This window comes from Podarcis liolepis, assembly GCF_965112155.1.
Source record: "Podarcis liolepis genome assembly, chromosome: 11".
NCBI lineage: Eukaryota > Metazoa > Chordata > Lepidosauria > Squamata > Lacertidae > Podarcis > Podarcis liolepis.
This window is the reverse complement of record NC_139565.1, coordinates 46,200,890-46,219,256: the sequence shown is the minus strand read 5'-3', so window position 1 is coordinate 46,219,256 and position 18,367 is coordinate 46,200,890. Positions and strand designations below refer to the sequence as shown.

Here is an 18,367-nt window from a genome sequence, read left to right as displayed (position 1 = left end):
ACTGCATGGTTGTACTTGGTCAACGTGTTGCTTTGGATATTTCTGATCCCTCAGAACCTGACATGGGCTTGAGCCAATGCAAGACTTGAGTTTTTCAAGGAGCAGCGGTTCCTGCCCAGTGCTTGTTAAAAGCAGAGTGGGATCTAAAATAGAATTTGTGAATAAATCTCTTGAAGCCCCTTCTTAAGGGTGTCTCCAGATGATCAGCATTTTGCTGCAGGGATTGAAGCTCATACCAGATTTTTAAGTTTGTGCATTTCAAGTGAATTAAAGCTCTCGCCTTGCTCCAGCACAACAAAAGCCAGACTTTTGCAGTGATGGGGAAATGCATCGAAAACTGTGAGATGAGCAAATGATTAGAGGGAAGACATGTAAACAATTCCGGATGGATGGTTGTTGTGAACGAACCTTCCTCTAAGCAAATCAGGAGAATGCTCAGTAAAGACCATACATAATCTAACCTCTAAATGAGCTTTGTGCAAACAGATCAGAATAAATGCTGAATAAAAGTTTGCCTGTCAGCATTTAAGCTTACTATCCCGCCATTAAACCAAAGTAACAGGGTTTTAAGAGAAAGAGAGGGAGATATGTTTGTATTTTACTGGTTGGTTCCAAGGTTGGCTCTCCAACCTGCTGTTGAATTTATTAAGAAAATCAATTGTGCCAAGACACCTCACCATCCCTAATCGGTTTATGGTTGTAGAAATTTACTCCTCAGGCAGTAAATGAGATCATCACACGCCTGCAAGTTTCCTGGCTGTGAAACATTTATAAAAAAATCAATTGACCACTGTAGAATGAAATGAACTCTTTTTGTTCTTGTTTTTTTAAAAAAAGTATAAGATGCAAAGTAGTTTTATTATGTCACCTGCAGCCTTTCCTTTATTTGACTTAGTGTATCTTAATCACGTTTACTCCAAGGTACGATCCCCTGAGTTCATCGGGACTCAACCCCCCCCCCCCAACCAGAGTCCATCTCACTCTGTATTGCCAGCAGTGATGGTCATTGACAGTCTGTGCTTTCAGACAACGGTTTCTCTTAGTCTATCTGGAGATGCAGGAGATGGAACATAGACCTTTTGAATGCAAAGCATGTTCCTCAAAAATCGATCTGCACATCTGCCAAGTTTGTAACTGCCACTTCCCATCATTCAGCCCAGGAGCAGCCTTAAGGGGGGTACTCTCTACATGTTGCTGGACTCACATTGTCTCTGACAGTGTGGCAGATGGTCAGGAATGCTGGGAGTTGCAATCTAGCAGCAGCTAGAGAGAGCATCAAGTTGTCTACCCTGCTTCAGGCTCTACTGCTGCCCACTTTAGACGAGGGCAGAAGACACCAAGCACTGAGCTGTGACTCTTAATCAGATTCTGGCAGTAACCGGTCATGCCAGATCATTAGTCTGCCTTCTAGCTTAAGATACTCATGGCTGGTTGTATGCCACAGAATCACAGAATTGTAGAGTTGGAAGGGACCACAAGGACCATCTAGTCCATGGGTAGGCAAACTAAGGCCCAGGGGCCGGATCTGGCCCAATCGCCTTCTAAATCCAGCCCACGGACAGTCCGGGAATCGGTGTGTTTTTACATGTGTAGAATGTGTCATTATACAGTGGTATCTCGGGTTACATACACTTCAGGTTACATGCACTTCAGGTTACAGACTCCACTAACCCAGAAATAGTACCTCGGGTTAAGAACTTTGCTTCAGGATGAGAACAGAAATTGTGCTCCGGTGACGCAGCAGCAGCAGGAGGCCCCATTAGCTAAAGTCGTGCTTCAGGTTAAGAACAGTTTCAGGTTAAGAATGGACCTCCAGAACGAATTAAGTATGTAACCCAAGGTACCACTGTATTTAAAATGCATCTCTGGGTGATTTGTGGGACATAGGAATTCGTTCATCCCCCCCAAAAAAAATATAGTTCGGCCCCCCACAAGGTCTGAGGGATAGTGGACCGGCCCCCTGCTGAAAAAGTTTGCTGACCCCTGATCTAGTCCAGCCCCCTGCAATACAGGAATCTTTGTGCCCAACGTGAGGCTCAAACCCACTACCCTGCGATTAAGCATCTCATGCTGGCTCACTATTTTGGCAGTGTTTCCCCCCTGCCTTTTTGCACTGCCTTTTGACTGTTGCTGTTGCTGAATGTTTGAAGATTCTGGACAGATTAAAATAAAGTACTTCTTCACACAGCTCATAATTAAACTATGGAACTCCGTCCTTCAGGACGCAGTGATGGGGCCACCAACTTGAATGACCTTAAAATAAAAAGATAAAGGGACCCCCTGACCATTAGGTCCAGTCGTGACCGACTCTGGGGTTGTGGTGCTATTTATCTACTTGCACTTTGTGCTTTCGAACTGCTAGGTTGGCAGGAGCTGGGACCGAGCAATGGGAGCTCACCCCATCACGGGGATTCGAACCGCCGACCTTCTGATTGGCAAGTCCTAGGCTCTGTGGTTTAACTCACAGTGCCACCCGCGTCCCGGCATTAAAATAGGATTGGACAAATTCATGGAGGATAAAGCTACCAATGGCCACTAGCCGTGTTAGTTATGCTGTGTCTTCATGATTGGAGGCAGTAAATGCTTCTGAATACCAGTTGCTTGGAAGCACAAGAGGTATTCTGCTTCAGTGTTTCCCATCTGGGTGGTCACTGTGAGAACAAGATGCTGGTCTGGCAGGCTCTGCTTAGGTTTTTTATGACTGCAAGTGGCACGCAGGTTCCACAATGTGCAAAACTGGTGGTGGCAAAACGAGTCAGAAATCCTTACTCCACGATCTGATGCAGCGCGGTAGTTCTCATGCTCTTACGGCCTCCGTCTGCAGCCGAGCCAGGATTTGTTCAACGCAATCTATTCACCAGACTCTGCTGGCTCGCTGGTTTGCAGACATCCAGGGGCCTGTTAATCAGTGCATTCATTAAGCTGCATTTAATTGCCCGGCAAAGATGCATCCTGTTCTACAGAGAACATAGTAGCTCTTTCTGTTTACATGGAAATCGAAAGGATGCATTAATTTGGGGGTTATGAAATAGTCAAAGACCATTCTTTAAAACAAAATAAGAAATGTAAGAGTATAAGAAGAGCCAGCTGGATCAGGCCAGCGGCCCATATACTGTGGCGGGGAGTTCCATAGTTTAATTACGTGCTGGGTACTTTTTTTTATTCATCCCGAATCTTCCAACATTCAGATTTCATTGGATGTACAGTACACAAGTTCTAGCATTATAAGTGAGGGAGAAGAAGTTTTCTCTGTCCATTTCCTTCATGCCATGCATGTTACTTTCCTTTTCTCTAAACTAAAAAGTCCCAAGTAGTGCAATCTTTCCTCAAAGGGGAGTCGCTTCTTCCTGTTGATCATTTTCATTGCTCTTTTCTGCAGCAATGTGTATTTATTTAGTAAAGCAAAACACAGGAACTGGGAAGCTCTTAAAACGGAATTGTTATAAATCTAGTGTCGGCAGTTATTCTGAAAAAGCTGCTCCATTTTTTGGCGGAGTTTTTATTTATTTACTAACAGTATTTCTATGCCATTTCTATACGGCCTAGGACCCTCGTACCTACGGGACCGCCTCTCCTGGTATGTCCCACAGAGGAACTTACGGTCTTCAAACAAAAACATCCTGAAGGTCCCAGGTCACAGAGAGGTTAGGCTGGCCTCAACCAGAGCCAGGGCTTTTTCGGCTGTGGCTCCGATCTGGTGGAACGCTCTGTCACAAGAGACTAGGGCCCTGAGGGACTTGACAGCTTTCCGCAGGGCCTGCAAGACAGAGCTGTTCCACCAGGCTTTTGGCCAAGGCACAGTCTGACCCCCTCCTTTGGCAATCTTCACAGAACTTTAGCCTAATGGTTGCCATCAATTTGATTTGAATTAATTTTATAATGAAATGATTTTAGAATGTTGTACTATTTTATTGTTGTTAGCCGCCCTGAGCCTGGCTTCGGCTGGGGAGGGCGGGATATAAATAAAATTTATTATTATTGTTGTTATTATTATTATTATCCTCATAGTTTTCCCAGACCCCGGTAAGCAAGCCCTCCGCCTCACAGGAAGGCAATTTGGGGGCTCCTGACTTTGCACAATTTCCACGTTTGTGCATGGACCCCCGGAACCGAACCCTCGCAAAAGTGGTGGGTCTACTGTACACCTTTAATTGTTCAGTGCATGCAAAGCCTGGCTTGGCTCTTCGACGGCTTGTAAGGCCTTCCAGCTAAACGGGTCTGGGCGCCCTTAGCACTTTCGGCTACTTCAGATCATGCTTTGCACCTCTTCTTCACCCACTCAAATTGTGATTCCCTAGAGTGGTTGCTGACAACACACACCTAATATGTAAAGCAGGAGGTCCCTATGAGTCTGAGGAAGAGGCCACTGAGGAGTCTAATAGTATATAATTGGGGGGACGGAACAGATGTCGAAAAGGCAACTTGTACACGAAGAAATACGGCTTTTCACTTGAGGCCTTTGTGTGTGTGGCTCAGCTGAAAGGAGAAATGGTCTCCTTGTTGCCCGTATCATCTCATCCTCCGAAGAAGTATTTGATAGCTCCTCCGTGGTGTGTTTCCTTATCAGGTTTCGCAAAAGCTACCTAGCTCCATCGCAGCAGCTTCTGGTAGTGACAGAATGTTATCAGATCATGTGAGGTTCAGCTGGGGCTGTTATTGAGGCTGACATCTGCAGTGCCTGGTTCTTCCTGGAAAGCGAGGCTCTGATTGCAGGCTGTGTTCAATAAACTACGTACTTGAAAGGTCATTCAAGTAGCAGGGTGAGAATTTCTTGCTTCACAGAAACTGTCGCTGTTGCGTGCGCCCATTTCAGTGGCCCTCCCGTAGGTGGCAAGGATTCCTTATGGTCCTTATTTGTATTGGAGGCGGCTACCTGTCCCTCTTGAGACTCGCTGGAGAACAACAGAGAGTGCAAAAGAAAACAAGAATTCCCTTGCTGGCTTGGAGCAAAGTTCCGTCACATCCAGAATTCCAGGCTTGGGTTTTGTTTTGGTTTTTTGAAGCAGCCAAGCTGATGCTTCTGGGCACGTTTGCAAGCTGGACATTAAGGTGAGAGCTGCCTGGTGTTTGTCTCCAGTATCTAGTACTCAAGAGATAAACTGCTTCTGACTATGGAGGTTCATTTATCTGTCATACCAAATAGCCTCTAAGAGATCTATCCCCCCTTTGAATTCGTTGAATCCTTTTTTTTTTTTAAGCCATCATAGAATAAGTAAAGGGTAAAGGGACCCCTGACCAATAGGTCCAGTCATGACCGACTCTGGGGTTGTGGCGCTCATCTCTCTTTATTGGCCAAGGGAACCGGCGTACAGCTTCCGGGTCATGTGGGCAGCATGACTAAGCCGCTTCTGGCGAACCAGAGCAGCGCACGCAAACGCCGTTTACCTTCCCACCGGAGTGGTACCTATTTATCTACTTGCACTTTGATGTGCTTTCAAACTGCTATGTTGGCAGGAGCAGGGACCGAGCAACGGGAGCTCACCCCGTCACGGGGATTCTGATCGGCATGTCCCAGGCTCTGTGGTTTAACCCACAGCACCACCCGTGTCCCTGATCATCATAGAATAGAAACATAGAATTGTAGAATTAGAAGGGACCCCGTAGGGTTGTTTAGTGCCGCTTCGAAAATGGGGCCCGAACCCACAGCCCTGAGATTAAGAGTCTCATGCTCTACTGACTGAGCTATTCCAACAACCCATCAAAGGGCTTTAAAAGGCTCTTTGGGGATTCCTTAAGATACTTGTGTGCAGAAATAAGACATAGACGTGTCATAGAGTTGGAAGGGATCCCAAGGGATCCCAATGCAGGAATCGTCTGCCCAATGTGGGCAAATGCTTCTGGATTGGTTAAACACCACCTGACTTGCTTGGTCATCAGCTGTAGTGCACAAGATCACTCGTGTAAAAAGAGAGAGAGAGAGAGAGAGAGAGAGAGAGAGAAATGGGACTGCAGTTGACTATCAAGGGTAATTAGTAAGTAATCCAGTGATTAAAAGTGATATAGATGAGGGCAGAGTTGTCATATATCTCAGTATCAACACTAGGCGTATGGGGTTTGGCCAGCTCCCAAAATCTATGAATAGAATCTATAAATAGAAGGATAAAGCAACAGAACACTTGGCTCTCATCCAGAACTAATGAAAGTCTTCTCTTTCTCCATGCCGTCTTTCATCTGAAATTGCATTGTGTGAACGACTGAATGCTTTGTTTGGGGGGGGGGGGTGGAATCGATGTGAACCACTTACAAGTAGGAGTAGTTCTGGCTTGTGGAATAGAAGTGTCACTGGGCATGAGAAGACCCTGTTCGCACCTAAACTGGTGTTTGGGCAAACCTCGAGCCTGGTGATGCCCCCTTTTTTGTATCCTGTTTTGTTTACAGTCCTGTCAGCACTCACCAATGGAGTTTGCTGTTGTAGAGTTTAAAATACCCTATGAGGTATGAGCAACCCTATGTAGAAGACACGTACAATGTCCACTACATACAGAAGCAAGAAATCAATTTAGAAAACCTTTGTTCATGAAGGAAATCAATTTAACCAAAGCTGGGAGAGGTTGAAATGGCTGCTGAGCGATACCGATGACTTTGTAACTTAGAAAATAGCTCTCCATGCCTTGGCAGCTAGGAAATTAGGACAAAAGAACTGGCGGTAAATTGCAAAGGGGATTTGTGGATTTAATTTGTACATTTTATATGAGATCTGCCTTTTATTCTATGCAACGAAGAATATTAGTAGATCTGGATGTGGTTTTACAGTATATTTAGTGACTGTTGAATGTATTAGATGTTTTAGGCTACTGCAGTAAAAGTTTATGATGATGTAGAGTTATTTAATTGTAAGGGCCCAAAGGCGTGCCTCATCCTTATCTCTGCCTGAAGACAGAACTACTCACTCATCAGTCTTCACTAGGGATGGACAATTGGTCACCATAGCTGTAATGGGTATGAGTTACTCGTGCGTAAACTAGTGCCTTTCTCGGTTAATTTGCCTTGTTAAACCTTTCTGACTGTACAGCCCCTTCTCATCGTGGCTGCCTCAGTCACTGGCAGAATCCGTCAGTGGGCGTTTCTTGAACCTCTTCCAACATAAAAGTTGTTTGACCCCCAGTCTCCTCCTCCTCTCACTGCACGGGAGTCTTCTGCGCAGGGAAGGCGTGGGTAGCGGAGGACCTGGGCTCTCCTCACTGATGTCCAGTGAAGAGTCCTTGAGCCCTCTCTCCACTTCCCCCGTCTGCCTCTCTTTATCCCCGGTGTTGTGCTGATTGGCTTCCCCCTCTACTGAGCTGTCTCTCCCCCTGCTGCTGGGTCCTTCGCCAGCATCATCTGGGAGCCTTCCCTTCGCCTCTCGCTTCGATGTCAGTTCCCTGACAATAGCATCTGATGTGAAGGACCCATGCGCTCCCACAAGAGGCAAAGAGGTTCTTTATAAATGCCCCAGTAGGAACAGCCATTGATGTTCCCTGCCAGAGAACATTCTCCCCTCCTCCTGCAGCTCTGCTGCTCCTCCTGTGTGAGAGCCAAGAGACAACCAAAAGGCAGGCAAGGAAGAAATTCTGGTGGACCTCTAGTTATGGTTCATATTGCGGGAGGAAAGGTCTTGAAGAGAGCTAACCCTGGGCTTTAACTAGTGCAGGAGTGAGTCACTGTGCAAAACCAAGCTTGCTGAGCCTTCAGCCTTTGCTCAAGACCAAACAGGACCCTTTCAAAAGAGGGGTGGGGGAGTACTGGCTGGTTGATTGGCAAGCGATGGCAGCAGCTAGGAGGAGCCTGGCAGGATCATTCTTGGGTGGGCAGCTCTCTCTCCCAAGATGGTCCTAGCGCTGTTTTGGGTGAGAAGGAAAAGAGGGCCTGCAGCAAAGAGGAACCAGGAGCCAAACCTATTAGCTGGCTTTGGTCAGCTGTGGCACTAACTCTGTACCATAGCTGTCAACGTTTTCCTTTTTTTAAAGGGAAATTCCCTTATTGCGAATAGGATTCCTCGCAAGAAAAGGGAAAAGTTGACAGCTATGCTCTGTACCCTCATGGGGGGCTTTTGCCTGGCTAGAATGTGTCATTGAAGATACAAGTCTCATCCATTGCTCCACCCACTGTTGTCTCTGGTCCTGCCCACCACTAACAAATGGCCTCTGGAAGCCTTCTCCATAAAGGAAGGTGGATCTCTGGGATGATGATGATGATGATGATGATGATGATGATCCTCATTCTTGCCTCATATGGACAAAGCCTTTCCAGTAGGCTCCACTCCAGCTTTTGCCTGGGCACTGGCATTTTCATTTCTTTATTTCATGGGTTGGCAGCCCTGCACCGAGATTGTGCGTCTTAAGTGAGACTTCAAGCTTTGCTTCTTTGGGTTTTAGCTGTGCCCCTGGCTGGAGTCCAGCCCAGGCACAGCGCCAGTCCCAGGCACAGCTGAGCTGCTTTGGCCCAGCCAGTACTCAGACACGCCTAGGGTGTAAATAAACCCTTTCCCTGACAGGCCCAAGGATCTCTGCAGCCTCTCCCAGAGAAAAATAATAATATTCTGGAGCCCATGCCTTGTTTTATTATGTAGATCCTTTTAACACGCAAGCCAATTTTCCCCTTTAAAAACGAGCCTTTCCTAAAAGGGAGGTAGCACAAAATATGGTGTGCTGACCAAAAGAGGGCCAGGGGTCCTACACCTTTAAACAGAATTGCAAACCAGAAAAAGTACGAGATGGGTCAGGCAAAGGAAAGAAGATGGGGTGTTGTTTTAAAATCAAAACAATGATTTGTGTGGCTTATTCCAAGGATTCTACCAATTCCCTAGTAAGGTACAAGGAACTATTAAGCTTTCAAGAAGTGTAGCACAATGCCTCAAGTTGCTTCCAGACAACCTATTTATTGAGCATTTATCCTGATTTGTTTGCAGAGAGGTCAATCAATTAATCACATGCCTTGAGACACACATGTCTCAAGGCGATGTACGTAATGCAACAAAAACAGCACAGAAAATAGCAACAGATACATTTTAAAACAGTACATTTTAAAAACCCCTGGCAGAGACCCCTGCGTCCAGCTGGGAAGTCAGGTCAAAAGAAATGTCCTCAATTGTTTGTTTGAGAGCCTGTCGTAGCTTGGCAGGAATGCTGTTCCGCAGTACAGGGAAAGCCACACTTTAAAAGCCCAGCTCCAAGTTACTGTGGTTAGACAGTGTTGTACCAAGCAAATGTTAATCAACACTTTCCAGTGCATTTCTACCTCACTTTTCTTAGTGCAGAAAGTCCAATTTTGGGGGCGGGGTGGGGAGAGAAAGTGTGTTTGTTGCACAAGAACACTAAATCAGCTGTAATTGCACCACTCAAACTTGCTGGTAGGTGATCGAGTCCCGTCCAGAAATGGCAACGGTCTAGAAGCACCCTAGAATGGAACTTCATGTTGTCTTGGCAGACCCAGGTATGCTGAGATCACGAATGTGGGGCTGTCGGGAGGGGGCCATTGTAGAAGAACGTTCGTGAGCAGGAAGGAATGAGTGCTTAACGCCTGCTGATTCTAAAAATTCCTCCAAGGCTGTTCATCGCCCTGGCCAGACTTACCTCTGGAATTAGAGTCCAGTTTGGTAGTGCTGCGCTGTGAGCTTTCTGCAGATTGGGGGGGGGGGGATCATGATGTTAGGGGACCTAAGCATCTGTCTGGCCGTCTTTCAGTCTGCTCAAAAAAGGGGTCATCCTATTTATAATGCAGCAAGGTTGGTGCCACTGTTCTTTGAAACGGTATCATGAGAGGCATCCCATAGATTCTCTAAAAATAACAGTGTGATTGGCTTGCTAATGCACTGATCTTGCCACTCGAGTAATCTTGAATTTGCCCCCTTTCTGCGTCTGCACCGGGTTCACAGAATAAAAAGAGCACCTTGGCTGCAATCGCAGCCGCTGAAACTCAGGAGATATCTTGCACTACATTCCGGAGCATGTGGACTGACTCAGAAGTAAGTTCTACTGAGTTCTGTTGGGATTGCTCCCAATAGAATTGCAGCCTTAACTTATTTTTATTTTTCCTAAAGTTATGCTCAGCAGAACCCATTTGATAATTCAGAAGCTATTATGGATAGTTTCTAGGGAGCACCATAAAAGTCACCCATTGCATTAAGACTCGCATCTCCTCCAAACAACCTGCTTATTGCACATTCCTCTGCTTGCACAGAACTTATGCGGAGGTTCGATTATATTTGGTCTTTGCTGATTATTTGTTCCAATTTGTTTGCAGGGAGGTCATACCACAATGAGCATTCCTCCTGATTTGCTTGTGGAGTGTTCATCGGCTCATCCTGCACTTTCAGTACATTTCCCCATTGCTTTCCTAACTGGAAAAAGTCAATTTCTTTTCTTTTCAAGTGGATTTGTTGCATTAGGGCAACAGAGCCCTTTAATCTGCTTCAACTGTGCAAACTTAACTTTCCTGGCATGTGCTTAAATCTCTCCCACTAAATATTGACGATCTGAAAGCACCCTTAAAGTACAGCGTTCCAGCACTGCAAACTATACCTGTTAAAATTGCCTTTTTTTACATAGCTTTTAAAGATGCACGAGCCTTGACCTCTTTTTCACATGATCAACCTAGGGAGAGCCTGGATCAGAATTGGGGGGGGGGGGGAGGTTTTATTTAACCATTAGTTAACATTTTGCAGAACATACCACAAACCCCAACTGCCACTGGTTTGGAGGGGTCCATTTATCATCCATTTGTTCTGTTTTAATGCACCATGAAGCAGATTCCTTAATCCATCGGTAACTATAAACCTCCCTTCGTGTTCCTTTGTCTCATCCTTGCTTTGCTCTCAAAACATATGCGTGTATAAAGGCTATGTAGAAATGTGTCCCTATGATGAGATGCTTGACAAACTGCATTTGCTTTTTAAAAAGGAATCTTTGTATGTTTGAGGAGGTAAGAGAGATGACTTGCAGCACATTCCTAATGGCCAAGCTATGCTTTGGCTATGCTGTTGAAATGGACCACCTTTTCCTAACCTGGTGCCCTCCAGATATTATGGACTACAACTTCCCATCAGCTGCAGCCAGCATAGTCAGTGCTCAAGGGATGATGGGACTTGTAGTTCAGCCACATCTGGAGGCCACCAGGGTAGGGAAGGCTAAATTGGGTTAGTATGTACTCCTCGTTTTAGAAGTTATCCATTATGTGACCATAATCGCCGTCTAAACGCTAGCCAGGAATTCAGTATATGCAGCGAGGTCCAGAACACTTTGATTTTGAATGCAAAAAAAGAATAGGAAAAAAGTTTTGTGCATCTGTTTTAAGCATAGCTGAGCTTGATCTAAGGAGGAGAATTCTGACATTGCTGGCATTTAGCCACTTACCATTGGCCTCTGCTGTCAGCTGTGGGAGAGGAATAGCTGTGAGGCCTGAGGGCTTTTGCAACTGTGGAAGTTTGTGGAGGGATTTAATTCCTTCCAGCTGGCGAAGAGTTCTGTCTCGTTTCCATTGGGCAAGGGAAGGCCTTCAAAATCGGTCCCATTATGTGGAAATCTGTGTGCATTTCATTTTTCAAGGGCAAGAACTGAGACGCGCTTTCTTCTATTTTCTTTTTTGCTGTTGCAAGTCTTGCCATGAGTTGTTTGGGGAGAATGCATAAATATATTTGCAAAGGACAGCACAAAAGTCTTTTCCCTAGGGAAAATAGTGCAAAACGGAATAAGTTCTTAGCCCTTCTTTTACACTATATAATAGTGGATGCCCACAAACATTATTCATGACTTTATTTGGACTAGCTTATAACTTTACTCTCATTCTCATACAAATTGTCAATTTCACTGTACCTACAGTTGTACACTCTGGAAACTTTCTGGATCGACGGTTGCCATGCATTGTCCATGTGACTGCCCTTGAAGGCAATTTGGAAGCTTCAGCTAATGCAGACCATAGCTGCCAGAACAGTAAAGCCAGATGGGATCACACAATACTGATTCTGAAAGATCTAGCTTGACTGCCCGTTCAGCTCCCAATCCCAATTCAAGGTGGTGGAACTTAAATGGGTTGGGACCAAAGTACCTGAAGGACTGCCTCTCCCTATCCTAATCTGCCTGTGTCTTAAGAGCTTCAGGGAATTGCCATGAGGAGTTTCTTGCATGGCAAGGAGGGACAGAGCCTTCTCTGCAGTGTCACCCCATCTGTGGAAAGCTCTGCAAAGGGACTATAACGGTTGCATTCACCTTGTTTTTATATGGTTCTTTGCTGACCCTTTTTCACGGGAATTATATCCCATTTTAATGTTGTTGTTTATTATTACTATGTTGTACACTAAGTGATTTTTTAAAAATAAAGTATTACGTGGTTTATAAATGCTTATAAATAAATAAATTGTAAGAAGAATTAAAACATTGCTAAAGTCCATTGATTTCACCGGGAAAGATTTAGGCGCATGCTAGGTGTTCTCTCTGAAATCAGCAGGACATAAAAGTGCTTATTTTTTGCTGGATCATATCCACTCTATTCTTGTTCTCTGAAATCGGCTAGACTGACGCCATATTATCTGTACTGGTTTAATACTCCCCTCCCACCCCTTGCCAGGAAATAATAGTTATATGGGTAGGCCAGATGGATCACTAATGGAATCGGGTCCATCTTCACCCAGCTACAACCCCCGGACTTCTTTGTTGATGGTTATACCCTTATTAAACCAATATAGCTCATGGAAATTGTTCATTGCCTGCAGTAATTCCTGGCCCAGTAGCCTCCCTCCAAGAGTGGGATTTACTGTCTTGTACAGTGTATAATAGGCAGTCATATTTTACAAGGCAATAACGTTTATTATAATCTCCTCCTCAACTCCATCCAGCCACCCAATAAACTAGGAGACGGGTGAAACAGAATTTTACATCTTACAAGTGGTTATTGTAATGAGCTTGACATTATTGTCTCTTTTCACAGTTGTGGAATCCAGAGGCATGGATCTTCGTCTCTTGCTGTTTATTCTGGCACTGGTGTCTGTGAGCGATTCCTCCTCCACGGACAAGGGTGAGTGTTGGTGAAGAAAAGCTTTTGATGCACTGTTTCTGAGCTCTGTGTGATGTACTTGACACTAGATACTTGCTCACCATAGTTTTCATGCTAGGGCTGCTGTTTTTACCTTGCTTGGTTCAATGATTTAGCGCTTCAGAGAGCACTTCTCCTCATATGAACCTGAACTTATTGGTTGAGGTCATCATCAAGGGACACGGCCAGTGTACCCTAGAGGACAGGAATAGGAAACCATCTGCAACCGAGGATTAGGCCTTTTCAGTTGTGACTCCAGGGTTACGGACTGACCTTAAAGATTGTGTACTTCGCTGCCTGTCTTTTAAGTGATTTTGTAAAGCTCACTTATTGGTAAAGCCTGGTGGCATTAAGACCTACTAGTTGTTTTGTTTTCATTTTTGTGCTTTTCATTTTGAGAGCTAAGGTGATGTTTCTGGTAATGATAACATTGTTGCTTGTATATATCAAGTTCTGATATATTGTGATGGGACTGCCTTATCCTCTAATCCAACTTTTACCTAACCAAAAGCTTCTTTTCAGCACAGGAATTATTTCTTCTTTTAATGGGTAGCCAGACCACAAAAAGGGGGAGTTATAGGGGGGAAATGGGCAGTTCAAAAATGCAAGTCATGGTGATGTAATAAGTGATAACATTGTGAAAAGTGCTTCCGTGCAGACTCTATTGCTACCCTCCACAGAGTGGTACAATTTGAGTATACATTTTACAAACAGTAGCTGTGGATATGAGTTAAATGCATCTATCTGCCTGTGACATTTAGTTGGGACTTTGGTTGACTAAAATGGAATATATTTGTGGAATAGGTAGCTTCTGCCTTCCTTACAGTTCCTAGATTCAGGGTTTTGAGGCAAAATTGGGGCCGTGATCTCCTGGGGGCTATTTCCAGAGGGCTAGCCATATTGTAGTGCTATCATAAGTAAGTTCCACTTACTTTTGAGTAAACACATTGAGGATTACCTGGGAGTGAGCCCCATAGTGGGACATACTTTTGATCAAGACTTCTACTCTTTGTAAAGCACGCGGTGCTCCTCCCAAATAATCCTGGGAAACTACAATAATCCTGGGAGCTACAATTCCCAGCACCCTTAACAAACTGTAGTGCCCAGAAATTCGTTGGGAGAGGCAGGAACGAACAAAGTGGGGGGCAGAGGGGGCGGGCTTCCCTGGGTGCCACTCTGTGTGTGGGGGGTGACAAGATGGCCCCTGCCTCCCCCCAGCTGTAGAGCAGCCGAGGGCGTGCGCAGTCCATTCAAGATCCTCCGAGAGCCTAGAGGCTTGCAGGATTAGGAAAAACAGATAAATAATTTCTCTCCAATGGAGGTACAATCCTGAAAGCGCTCGATGCTGAGAGGTCTGGAGAGGGGAGTATTAGGTGGAATTTATTTGCGTACGACTAACTAGAATGGGTTTCCGCATATCGAGTTGCCCGAAAGAGTACTTGTGTCTTGTCTGATTTATAAAGCTGCATGCTAATTTTTGTTTTTTAATGTGGGGGCTGTGTTTGCCAGGCAGCTGGAATGCCTCTCAACTGCCAAAACTGTGGAGAGGCCTCTTAGATGTGGAACCAAGCAAAGGAGCGCAGTCTATTTGTTCCAGTATGCTGCACTGAAAGGAAGATATTTTCCGGCCTGTCTTGCATGGGACATTTTTTAAACTATTCTTAACATTGTTCACATGTGTTTTAAGAATGGATGAACAGTACTCTTCAGATCGCTTAATGTTCCTTGGGGGCTAAAAAGACTGGGGGGGGGACCCCTTTTATCTACCTTCACAGGAATTTGCCCAAGCCAAGGAGCTGTAGGGAATCTTTTGCTACTGTTGTTAGCATAGCTGCGGTTTTTAACAGGCACTAAAAAGAAATAGGCATTGCACCTTTTCGTTTCCCTCCTTCTGTTGCAAATAGTAAAATTCGAGTTGTTTGCAAGGAAAGAAAGTGCTGGAATGTGCCACACATTTGCTCCAGATTCAGAGCCATATTCTGTGACCTTGGGGTGTTGGGGGTGGGAACAAACCTGAACTCTACTAAGCTATTTATCTGAACCATTCTCAACTCTGTGTCACATTTATGCAATAGATAAGAGGCCAGCCTGAAGCCAAAGTGCTACAAGAAGCACAGGCAATGGGCGGCCAAGACAAAAGCAAAACCTGGAATACTGTGTCCAGTTCTGGGTGCCACAATTTAAGAAGGATATTGACAAGCTGGAGGGCAAAGGAGGGCAACCAAGATGATCAAGGGTCTGGAAACTAAGCCCTATGAGGAGCAATTGAAGGAGCTGGGTTATGTTTAGCCTGGAAAAGAGACTTGAGAAGAGATATGATAGCCATCTTCAAAACTTAAGGGCTGTCACATGGAGGATGGAATAAGTTTGTTTTCTTCTGCTTTGGAAGCTAGGACTCAAACCAGTGGCTTCAAGTTACAAGAAAGGAGATTCCAACTAAACGTCAGAAGGAGCTTTCTGACAATCAGAGCTAATCGACAGTGGAACGGACTCCCTTGGGAGGTTGTGCTCTCCTTCCTAGGAGGTTTTTAAGCAGAGATTGGATGGCCATCTGTCATGGATGCTTTATCTGAGATTCCTGCATTTCAGGACAGTTGGATTGGATGACCCTCAAGGTCTATGAGAAAGCCCATAGTACAGAGGTTGAGGGACCACTTTGCATGCCGGAGGTCTCAAGTTCATTCCCCAGCATCTTCCCATTTTGTTGCTTGAGGTGAAATGGGATGTGCCACCATGCCACCACCTCCCCCCTCTCCCGGCTAAAGCATCATGTACCTAGGTTGCGTGGTGGCGACTTCTGGCAAGATCTCGCTGAAATCTCATGAGCCCTGTTTTCCTCCTTCACATGATGGTAAGACTCGGAACATCTGAGAAGGGATTTTGCCTGAACTTAATCAGTTTATCCCATTTGTATAAGAAACCAGTATGGTATCAGCTGAGGGTTAGAAGCCTACAGGGTAATTTTGTGTAGGTTTCAGAGGGAGAATCCCAGAGGGAAAGTGGGAGGGGGGGGGAGAACCAAAATTGAAAGAGTCAGAGGTAGGCTTCCATAAGGGAGCAGGTCAAACATCTATCAAGAGTGAACTGTCAAGGTGGCCAGTTGGACAGAGGCGAAGAGCTAGATTGAAAGAAAAAGGGATAACAAAAATGGAGAGAAAATGAGAGGCAGTAACCCTGCTCTTGACAAAATAAGGTTTTCTGCCCCTGCATTTAAGGCAGGGGAAATAAGAGCTTAGGAATGAGTCCCAGCTCATGGAACTATATGCAAGCAAGGATAGGCCCTTTTGAAACATGATCTCTTGCCAGGGGAAGAAGCTGGACACATCCTCTTTTGTTTTGCTTCTGTAATAAACTTTGGTCCATTTGAAACCTCTGTTGCGCTGCCCTTAGGAGAGTAATAATTCATCACTCTGGAGGAGAAATGTTTTGCAAGAGCACATGATAAAGGGAAGAGCACATGATAAAGGAAAACAAAGCAGCATTTGATGGTCCTTGCAAAAAAAAAAAGCTTTTGGTGTGCTACATCTCCACAAATCATTATCTGCTTTAGGTTTCCTCCCCTTCTACTGCAAACCTGACTTTGCTGCCATAACAATCTATCTCTTAGATTTGTGATGAAACTATGCAGCTGCCTTAAAGGCTCAGTGGTAGAGCCCGTGATTTGCAGGCTATAGACTCCACAAGTTAAATCATTGGCGTCTCCAGATAGCACTGGGCAAAAGGCCTTGTCTGAAAGCCTGGAGAGCTGCTGTCTAGTCAGTGGAAACAATACTGAGCTTGGTAGGCCAGTGTTCTGACTTGGTGCAAGACAGCTTCTCTTTGCTGTTGTGTTTCTCAGCACTAGCTGTTCAAAGACGAGTCAGGACTTGACAACTAGCCATGCTGTGCCTCCACATTTGGAGGCAGTAATGCTGCTGAACACCAGTTGTTGGAAACCACAGGAGGGGATAAGTGTTCTTCTGATCGAGTTCTGCTTGCAGGCTTCCCACAGGTTTCTAGCTGGGCACAGTGAGCACAGAATGCTGGCCTAGAGGGGCCACTGTCTTGATCCATCAGGCTCTTAGGTTCTGGTGGCTTCCTTCTTCTCCTCCTAGTGCTCCTCTATGACTGTTTCTTCAAGGTCCAATAAAGATTACTTGCTTAGAATTCTACTCATGAGGCTGGACTGCTGAGGGCTCACATTAGGACCTTCCTTGCTTTAGCCCAAACCCCCTAGAATTGCTTATCCATCAGCATCTATCTTATCTTGTTCCTTTGGGAGAGAAGCCAGTGGAATGTTCGGCATTTGATAGCATCTCTTCTGTTTTCTGTTCCGTTTAGTTTTGTTAGCCTTGTTGGCTGACATCTAAGTTTTATGTGGAACTTATTGGAAGGCGGCTAGGATTCTTGTAATTTATGTTGGGTAGATGTTACTGGTGTCGGCTGAAGAAAAAGGCAAGAGAAATAATTTTCCTCCACTAAGTTGGTTGCTGCCATTCCTTCCCCTGCGAGATGTACGATATTCTGAGGGTCACTCAAAATTTCTCATTAGAACTTGTTAACAAAAACTTTTCCCTGAGACTTCTTCTCTTCTGCCCTCCGAATGCATTTTTCTTTCGTATCATGTCTTCCTTTCTTTTTAAGCCTTTTAAATTATCCGTAAGCTTCTCTAGGAGGAGTTTTGGACCATATATTAGGATTAAAAAAATATATTTAGAGAAATAAGAAAATAAAATGTAACAGTACTTACACTTTGATCCTGGTTCTTGACTTATTCCTTGATTTGTCGTGCTGGTTAGCTCTTTATTCCTGACTTACCCTTTTGTTCCGAGTTCTAGCTTTCTTCTCTGTCCTATGTCCTGGTTGCTTTTCAGTCCTGGCTACTGCATTCATCCAATGCATACTGATTCCCAGCTCACCTCAGACCACTGCCTATAGTCCACACTCATCAGCAACTACTTCTTGTGAGTTCTCTGAGGGAATATCCCAGTGGCTCTTTTGGCAAATAACCACTGGCTTGCTTGTTGGAAGAGTACTGGTTTCCACATGGGCTCCTCACTGAGGCAGTTTGTCCTCTCTCCCCTGTGTATGTTGTTGTTGTTTAGTCGTTTAGTCGTGTCTGACTCTTCATGACCCCATGGACTAGAGCACGCCAGGCACTCCTGTCTTCCACTGCCTCCCGCAGCTTGGTCAAACTCATGTTCGTAGCTTCGAGAACACTGTCCAACCATCTCGTCCTCTGTCATCCCCTTCTTCTTGTGCCCTCAATCTTTCCCAACATCAGGGTCTTTTCCAAGGAGTCCTCTCTTCTCATGAAGTGGCCAATGTATTGGAGCCTCAGCTTCAGGATCTGTCCTTTCAGTGAGCACTCAGGGCTGATTTC

The 18,367-nt window shown here is 45.1% G+C and overlaps 1 protein-coding gene across 4 annotated transcripts in view; it reads left to right on the top strand.

Moving 5' to 3' along the window:
- Nucleotides 1–18,367, top strand: part of GHR (growth hormone receptor) — a 108,491-nt gene that overhangs the window by 38,183 nt on the left and 51,941 nt on the right. For 3 of the 4 annotated variants that reach the window (XM_083466004.1, XM_083466002.1, XM_083466005.1), the window contains exon 2: nucleotides 12,901–12,987. In XM_083466004.1, coding sequence (XP_083322130.1) covers nucleotides 12,918–12,987 — 70 coding nt within the window. In that variant the 5' untranslated portion in view covers nucleotides 12,901–12,917. Of the gene's footprint in view, nucleotides 1–4,716; nucleotides 5,050–12,900; nucleotides 12,988–18,367 lie in introns of those variants that run through there. The other variant, XM_083466003.1, reaches the window with a different exon arrangement.